At 39.8% G+C, this 9,496-nt stretch overlaps 1 protein-coding gene across 1 annotated transcript in view; it reads left to right on the plus strand.

Annotated features, from left to right (window-relative positions):
- Nucleotides 1–9,496, plus strand: part of eif2ak4 (eukaryotic translation initiation factor 2 alpha kinase 4) — a 25,361-nt gene extending 15,865 nt beyond the window's left edge. Inside the window, exons 32-39 of the mRNA XM_032499790.1 lie at nucleotides 551–637; nucleotides 769–881; nucleotides 972–1,027; nucleotides 1,920–2,017; nucleotides 3,076–3,144; nucleotides 3,984–4,028; nucleotides 4,926–5,041; nucleotides 7,278–9,496. Of these exons, the coding sequence (XP_032355681.1) occupies nucleotides 551–637; nucleotides 769–881; nucleotides 972–1,027; nucleotides 1,920–2,017; nucleotides 3,076–3,144; nucleotides 3,984–4,028; nucleotides 4,926–5,041; nucleotides 7,278–7,335 (642 nt within the window). The 3' untranslated portion in view covers nucleotides 7,336–9,496. The remainder of the gene's footprint in view (nucleotides 1–550; nucleotides 638–768; nucleotides 882–971; nucleotides 1,028–1,919; nucleotides 2,018–3,075; nucleotides 3,145–3,983; nucleotides 4,029–4,925; nucleotides 5,042–7,277) is intronic.

Below are 9,496 nucleotides of genomic sequence, written 5' to 3' on the forward strand. Positions count from 1 at the left end.
AGAAAGGTCTGTTCTGCACCACCGTTGGCTTGTTTTGCGGAGTGGCCAAAAAAAATATTCAGGCTGAAGTTGGTGGGAATTAATTAGGCTGACACAAACACATGCACACACACCGTCATGGTTGAATGCATTACCTGAATACACATGGCGTTTTGGTCTTGACTCCCAGCACAGTGCACACTCACGCTCTCGTTCCAAGCAAAACTCTATTTAAACTGACTGAACGCCTCTATAGAATACTTTTTCAAGCTATGATGAATCCAGTGTTCCCCCAGAATGAGCTCTCTATTTTCAAAATATTTTCTAACCTGAACGTCAAACTTGACTCTTGATTCTTTTAGTAATTAGTGGAAGAAAGCACTCGTATGACGGCAGCAAACTTTTGGCAGTCTGCAGGTTCACTAAACACCTCGCTCTAAACCCGACCCTCACGGGCCGTCTGGCCGGCATCCTCAAGTCCCAACAGTGAAACACAGGGAAGGGTCATCATAAAGCGTGTGCGTGTGTATGTGTGTGTTATATTCAGCCTTTTGTTATTTTGTGTGTTTAGTCTCAGGAGACGTTGATGGACCACTGCAGGCTGGCTGGCATCAACTGCATGGCCCTGGTCTCTGACAAGGAGGGACACTATGTGAAGGTAAAACGTAACATCTTTTTTTTCCCCCATTAGCATTGTAGATCGTGATGCTTTCCAAACTGTTTTGATAAGAAAGAATTATGGAAAAGTTGTGTACAGCAGCACATGTTAAAGTCATTTTCTGTCTTCAGGTCAAATCCTTTGAGAAAGACAGACAGTCTGAGAAACGGATCCCTGAGTCGGACCTGGCGGACCACATCATTCAGAAGTGTCGGACCAAATTCTTTGAGGAAAGAAACACCAGGTAAAGAAATTTTGGTTCAATGTGCTGCTCAGATGTCTAAATGATGTAAGAGGGTTGTTCTTGTATAATGTTGTCCATGTGTCCCTGCAGAGAAATCTCTGAAAGCATGTCGCAGAACCCTAAAGGATCACTGTTCAACACCACAGGTCTGATCACCACTTTCTCTTTACAGTCAGCCTCCATAAACAGACTAAACTGTATATTTGTAACATTATGTCTTACTGCAGCATGAAACACACCTCTGTTTTTACACAGTTGTGCTTTGACTGAACCAAAATGCTGCAATTAAAGTGTTAAATTATGAAATGCAATACTGTGATCAATGTGGCATCTACAAAGTATGTCTGATCTAAGTGTTGCATGTTCACTTCTGGCATTTAACTGATTCATTACCTAGATTCACATTTGGTTAGTGCAATAAAAGAATCAGAAACAGAAATACTTTATTGATACCTGAATGGAAATTCTGTGTTACAGCTGCACACATTGCACAAAGGGCAAAAGGAATATAAATAAAGATAGTGGTAAATAGAGAAGTATATAAATATCAGAGTATAAATAAAAAAATAAAAGAAATATAAGGAGTGTGGATATGTACAATATTTACATAGTTAAAGGAATTGTTATGATATAGTATTTACATAATTAAGGATTTTTTATGGTGAACAGTAATAATTAATAAATAGTAGCAGCAGAGTATTGCACGTTATAATTTAAGCAGGTGTTATTGCACAAAACTGATAATATTGTCAGGTTTAAAAACTAAATAAGTGTCTGTGTCACACACTTAGAGGGAGAAGTTATAAAGTTTGATGGCCACAGGCAGGAATGACTTCTTGTGGCGCTCTGTGGTGCATTTTGGGAGACATTACACGTGTTACATTTCACGACTTTTGGCACGCACACAAGTAGCCAACAAGCGGATTTAATTAAATTGAGTAACAAGTTAAACAAAGTTGTCACTGTCATCTCACTGGAATGTGCAAATGTGAGATTAAGCTAGGATTTACTAAAGCTAATCCTTTTTTCTGTCTCCAGGCTCTTCAGAACAGCACGGGAACACTGGCAGCATGAATGTGAACGTCATCAGCCCGGATAAAGTTTCTTCCAATGCTAGACGACGCTATGAGACTCAGGTTTGTAATGCACGCACGCACGCACGCATACATACATACATTCACTCACTCACTCACTCACTCACTCACTCACTCACTCATCACTCACCCACACACACACACACACACCACACACACACACACACACACACACACACACACACACACACACACACACACACACCACACTGACTGTGCTTCTTCAGCCACCTGTTCTGATACTGTAGGCTTGGTTTCATTAGTGAATTGATAGGGTTCTGCCAGATATTCTGAGGGGGCCACCAAAATTAGTTGCAAATGTTTGCCATTCTTGACAACTGAATTTTGTCTCTGCACCTGCTCATCTAAATATTTCTCTACAGCACCATAAGTAGAGAAAAAACTCCATTAAGTACTAGGGGTGCACAATTCAGAAAATGTCAAGATTCGATTCTAAATCAATTCTCACTTAACAAAAAACAATTTACAGTATGTAAATATAGTAGTTACTTTTCCCATTTGATAGTATGAAAATGTATCTATAAAATCTGTAGAAGCTTGAATTGTGATACCAATGTGAATTGATGTTTTGCACATCCCTATTAAATATAAGTACCTTAATTTACAGTGAACATCACAAGAAAACAAAGAAACATTTGGCAAAAAGGTTGTTTCTCTGAGATTGTTGCTGGTGAAGCAGCCCTCTAAAGTTCAGCTGTTAATTGAAAATGTAATTAAAACTTAAGTAAGTTTTTGTTTATCGTATTGTATTAATAGAGATTGTTTCCTCATACTTACATACATATTTTTGTAAAACCATATAAAGGAAAGCTGTGATGCAAGGTCTTGACTTATGTTAGTATTCTCTTTGTCATATATTCGCTTCTTCTTTGTGTTTCTGTGTGTCTATCTTAAACATTGGAGTATTTGTCGTTGGTGACTGTTACTGTAGGCCAAGGAAATGATTTGATTATAAAATGACTGCATTTGAAGATGATTTTTGTCCCCCTACATTTTGATCATGAGCACAGTTTTTTCTTCTTCTAGCCTATTCCTTTTTTTTTTCTTACTTTGTTGTTCTCTAACTGCCTCTCTTTCAGATCCAAACCAGATTACAGAATCTTGGTAGCAATTTGCAGAACAAGAGCAATGACATTGAGGTTCTGGCAGTAAGTCATTTGTTTGTTTACCCCCTTTTATCCCCCCAATCCTGCTCTCCCACCTTATCTCTTGAATTCATGTGTGAAATCACAGAGCAAGAAAAGTTCTTTTGATAGCTAAAACCACAAACATCACTGTGAGCAGCCCTTGTATAGCTATTTACTTTGTGCTTAAACCCCTTTCTGGAGGTTAAGGTGGCTGTGAATCCCTTCCAGTTGCTGCAGAATGAACACTAAACAGAAGGCAATCACCGTGTCATTTCAGGGGATGTAAATGGCTGCCATATTGAGTTTATTTGTGGTTGTGTTGTAGATTTATGGCCTGATATTTTCAAAGTAAATCATGCCTGCTTGTCTTATTTACCATGTCCCTGCATACTCCAAATACATTTGTCATCCCTGTTGGGGTCTGGATTGCATCTGCCACCCAACAGTAAATCCAAGTTATTGAAACATAATCACCTTGATTCCGGTAAGCAGTTGCACAGTCCTGTAAGTCTCCATTTTTGTTGTCAGCAGCCTGCTTGTTTGTCAGTCAGATTGAAACACCGCAGGACTCATTTTCCAATGATAAACCCAGGACGCCATTAGATCCTTCCTGTTAAAGGGACATAGAGTGCTTTCAAGCCTGGCAAGAGCATTGTGAAAGTGGAATTATAAGTAATTTACTGATCAGAGTCAGAGTAGACTGGACTATCTTCTGTTGAAAGAATTACACAAGCTTTTGGGCAGCGGGTGCAACGGTTGATATTTTTAGTTTGATTACGAATGCGTTTGTGGAATTGTTGCAACATGAGATAAGGCTCCATTGTGTTTTTGTGTAACCCTGCTTGTTTTGTATCCCGCAGGTGGACTTGCAGAAGGAAACGCTGATCAACTTCCTGTCTCTGGAGGTTGGTTCCCTACTAGCTTCATCAAGACCATTGCAGAGTTAATAAAATGCTACATCCTTGTGAAGTTTGGGAGGTGGAAAGAACAGCCAATAGAGGTCAAAATCCTAGACAGGAAGAGGGGATCCCGTCTCCTTCCTTTCAGTCCTGATGAGGAGTGGAGTGAGGGAACACCCAGCCTTTTTTATACAGCCCGGGAGATATGCTAAAGGTTCTGATCTGCAATCCTTTAAAAAAGGCCTACCCCTGGGACAGACACATGCTACAGTTAACAAAAGGCATACTTAAGAGGTGTTAATATTTACATTCCAAACTCCTGACCAAGGCTGCACTCGTTAAAAAAACTCTGGTTCCTAAGAGCAGAGGTTAAAAAAAAAAAAGAATGAAACATTAAGAAAACTGAAAAACGCTCTTAACACCACTGTTATATAAGCAAAAGCCTCCACTCCATAAATGAATGGGCCACCTATACAGTCGGCCCCTTGCAGCATGTGTCAGAGAAAACACATTTAGTATATAAAACGCATGACAATACACAGTGGGTATAGCCAGGCGTGCAGGAAAGGCCTGTTTCAAATATGGCAAATTACCCAATGTCACACAAGAAGCCAAGGAAAACTATAAACCCACTGTAGCTTTGTGCCTTCACTGCCCCGTTACACTTGACATGCAAAAATATACTCCAAAGGCTGCAGATGAAAACCCCCATTTATTCTTCTAAAAGGCTGTCTACTTTTCTGTTAACACACATAAAGAAACCGACACCTTGTGAGGCATTATGTTGGATAGCCTTAAAGTAAAACTAATCTGTACCAGGCTTTGTTTGTCCGTAAGCAGTCTTGTGTGTAACATTTTGTCACTCTTTCCCACTTTTCCCATCTTTCTTTTTTTTCTTTCCAGTTTGACAGCGAAGAGCAGTTCAACAGCAGTGTGAAGACTCTGCTGTCTCGTCTCCCCAAGCAGCGCTACCTGAAGTCCATCTGCGATGAGATCCACCATTTTAAAATGATCAAAAAGTGAGTTGGGTGCCTTGGCATGTTTGTGTAGTCCTGTGCTGTTATTGTCAAAGTAAAGTGAATGGTTGCAGATCTAGCTTTGTCCTCTGCCAGCCTTCGCTAGTTATATCATTAATAGTCCAAAGAAAACGAAGAGTCAGGGGAAGTCAGTAGGATTCATTTTCTGGGGACAATGAATGTCTACAAAAATTGAGCTAATCCATATATTATATGTTGAGATAATTCACTGGAAAAGTGAAAAGTTTGACCTCATGGGTGTGCTAGATCAAAAGTCAGGGCCTCCCCAAACTTATTAGGAATTGTCATCTGGGCCCCATGGCTGTCTGTACCAAATGTCACGGCAATCTTATCTATGCCATAGTTGGCAGAGAACCAAAAATGTTACTCTGCTGGTGGCGCTAGTGGTAAGGGAGAGAATCATGGCAATCCATCCAATAGGTGTTGAGATAACAGGGCTGGAGTGGTGGACTAACCAACCAACATTTCTTGAATTAGTTAATCATTTGAATGAATAATGATAATATATAACACTTGACAATAAAACCAGTACATTAAGCACTTTAAAAACAAGTGAAGCAACAAAACCGACACGTAAAAAGAAACAAGCATAATAAAAGAAAGTCAAACAATATAATCAGCAAATAACAGCAGGTGAAATGTGGTAATTAAGACAACCTTGTCAAAATGTTTCTCCTCTCAAAAGGTAATAAACGGCAGGAAGCTGATAAAGTATTTTTACGGACATTTTCCTAGCAAACGTTGTAGATGTCCCGTCTCAGCAGGAGCCCCTGTGGAAGATGAGCCAGAGACCCCACTGCCTCTCTGCTCACCCCCCGTTTCCCTAAACTACTGACATGTTATTTTTATTAAAAATGAAACCTGAGGCAAAGAGTGGAATAGATTAAAGACCACTTAAAAAAGGCAGACTTCCTTTTATAAGCAGCTGCCACCAAGCCCCCACACTCCAGGTGTAACAGTGACAGTCAGTCCTTCAAAGGAAGCTGTAATACGCATAACGACTGCCTTGAAGAACATTAAATCCTCAGCCAATCCTATTTCCTGAGGTGAAATTTGGAGAAGGATTTGCCTTGTTTGGTCTTCTGATGTCTGTCTCTTAACACCCAAGTTGATTGAGGTTACCTTCATCCATTGCTGGGGTTGTGGACTCGAGCGGTTAATGTTCCTGAGCTTCCTAGCAGAACATTTTTTCCAAAGCCGAGGCTAAATCCTCAGTATTTAAGCTTTTTCTGTTGTGACACTTGTGTATCCCCCATAGAGAGCAACCCTGTGAGGGATTCAGCGAATGTTCTCATTCATGAATGAGATGGTAACAAAAAATAAACAAATAAAATCAAAGCTTCTCTTTCTGCCTTCCAGAGCAGTTGGTTTTAATTTCCTGACTGAAATAAAGTCTCTGCTGATAAATAACTGTCACAGAGGCAACAATGGATATATTCAGTGTGTTTTTATTTGTTTGTTTAGTTGTTTTCAATGAATGTGGGGCACCGGCAGCTGAGGTCAGACGAGTGGGCTAAATGCCCCATGCAGTCACCTGGCTGCAGCATGACCATAAACTAAACTTATCCCAAGGGCTTTGCAGTCTCTGAGCCTTCCTTTTAGCCTTGCACTGTGGGCAAGACCGGTATGCTAGCAGCTATGTGAAGCTGTACCTCGGTACAGTGGTGCTTTGAGTTAACGTCAGCATGCTAACATGTCAAGCAGGTGTAATGTTCACTATGGTCGCCATCTTAATTTAGCGTTTTAGCATGCTAACGGTTGCTAATTAGCACTAAACACACAGTACAACTGAGGCTGATTGAAATGTCATTTGTTTGCTAGGTATTTGGTCATAAACCAAAGTATTGATAGTTTGAAAAGTTAAGTGATTACCATAAGTATCACAATTCATCCTGAGGGAACATTAATGTCCTGTTGGCATGAATTGGATGCCACTAGTGTGGATATCATCTGGAGAGTAACGATAATGGAAAAAAAGTGGAGTAATTTTGACTTTTGTTTTTGTTCATTTCTGCTCTCATTATGGGACTTTTGGCAGGGTTGAAGCCTGTGTTATTTAAACTAGACTGACTCTCTCTATCTAGAGAAGATCTTGGAAACCCTCCAGGTTGATCTTCTTTGTCCTATTTTTTTAGATGTCCAATTTGGAGGTTCTGCATATGGATTTGTTTTTTTAAATATCCTTTTGAATCTTATTACTGACAACGTCCTCTTGCAGGGTTGCTGTGGTGGTGTTGTACAGCTACAAGGACGACTATTACAAGATCCTTCTCTGAAGACCAGGGGGTTCCACTGGCCTGGGAGATGTCCCGCTCAGCTTGACGCTCAGTGTGCTCCCAGAGACTGTTTTCAACCTCGGACCTACAGAATCTGCTCAAAGACTTACAGTAGTGTGTCTTTTTGGAAAGCAAGAGCCTCAACGGCATGAGGTGTGTGCGTGTGTGTGCGTGCGCTTTTTTTTTTACCATGTTAAATAGTAATTCAGCTATTTGACCCCAAATCCAGAGCTTTCCCAAAACCTTGCAGTGTTTTGTAGTCTTTCTCAAACAACCATGGACAACTTGACTTTATTGCCTTAATAGAAGGTGAAAGAGAGAGAGCTTTTTACTGAAGATTATGTTGCACAAAGGCAACAATTTAACATGTCTAATTGGCAACGGGATGGACGGTAGGAATAAATCACCTTTTCCCACATGAAGCTGTAATTTGTGTCCGTTTTAATTGTACGTGTGAGTACAATACAGCCGTTTGCAGCCTCAAACTCGGTTGGAGGCACACTTCCCTAAAGTGCAGTGATGTCATTCAAGATGGTATCTGTTAGTGGTTTTTAACTTCACTAGCAGATTTGTGGGCTCATGCACATCTGGTCCTGGAATTCTGCTCCAAATGGGACTTTGTCTTCTCTTCGTTGCTTTAAATCTGATAGCTTGTCCTCGTTCTCTTATTACAGTAGCACTTGCAGATGTGTTTAGTAGATTGTTTCTGAGGGGGGTCTTCTGAGATTTGAGTGCTAGAGAAACCAAGTAGACCTCATCAATCCAATAGGCTAAAAACAAAACAAAAAAAAACACGAATACATGCAGGCCAGGCGTGCTGGAAATCGGGATAATCCTCAGTGCAGACTGTGCTGTTGTTTTGACTTGTCCGTCAAAGCTTGCTCATAAACTTCAAGGTGAGACAGCTTCTCCGGAAGGATCAATAAAGTCAACATAAAGATCAGTTTCCCAGGCATGGATATATCAAACACTGGAGTAGACAATGGCCGGTTACTGGTTTTAAGGAAATGTCAGTTTCAAAACCACTACAATTTTCTGTCATACCGTTCTGAAGGTACAAGCTGTTTCCTATGAGTACAAGAACAGAAAGTGCAGTTTAGAAATCCCTCTTCCTGCCATTGTGCAGTGTGTTTAAAATTAAAATACATTGTGTTCAATAGAAAAAAGTATTTTTTACCCTGACATTTAAAAACTGCTACATTTATAGTTGTTGTAGCAATACCGTAATACAGTGATATTTTTGCTGAAGGTTATCATACTTTCAGAATTTCATACCGGTCTATGCCTACACTGCAGCATAAAGCCTTCGGAATACTCCAAAGTAGTGAAATTTGACTTTTCACAACACCCCAAACGTTCCCAACCCCTGTCTTAACTGAGTAATAACTGGATCCATAAGTAAAATAAGTTGCAATAAAGATAAGCATTAGCTTGTGAGGTTATTCTCAATATGCAGACTGTCAATTATTAGTACCATCTCTGCGGGCCACTTTGGTTCACACATTTATTTTTCAAAATAAGTGTACATGTTACAGTTCATCATCTAGGAAACATATTTACAGGTTTTTCAACATTGAAATAAATAAGGTTGTATAGAATATAGCAGATAGAAATGGTAAATAGTCTACAATGTACAGCAGCTTTGGCTACCAAAAGTTCAACAAAAAAAAATCTCAAACTATAGTATTAATAAATAAAGCTATGTGAAAAAATAAATAAGGTACTCTTCTGTCCTACTAATTTAAACTACTTTTTTTTACACATAGAAGAACAAAGAATTGCGTATGCTTTTACAGTCGCCTCTTCATTTTAAAGCACATGGTCATGATTCAAACAGACACATATCTACTGAGCTACTAAAACACTTCAATATGAATTGGTGTCCAACCAATTTTGGCATCAGAAAGGTCTTTGTATTGAGAAATTGGCAATGGATTGAGAACACTGATCCAAAACATTTTCTTATGAAACCCCAGTTTGTTTCGTAATGCTTCTCAGATTCTATTCCCCCCCCCCCCGCCGTACTGATCAGATTGGTACGGAGCCTCTAGCTGCAACAGCGTGTTCACTTGAGTGGTTTAACATCTCCGTGGGCTTAATATGCCTATCAAATCCCTGATTAGGGACTTTATCCCTACAAGAATCCTGCAGGGAGCTTTCT

Source organism: Etheostoma spectabile, chromosome 20, assembly GCF_008692095.1.
Source record: "Etheostoma spectabile isolate EspeVRDwgs_2016 chromosome 20, UIUC_Espe_1.0, whole genome shotgun sequence".
Taxonomy (NCBI): domain Eukaryota; kingdom Metazoa; phylum Chordata; class Actinopteri; order Perciformes; family Percidae; genus Etheostoma; species Etheostoma spectabile.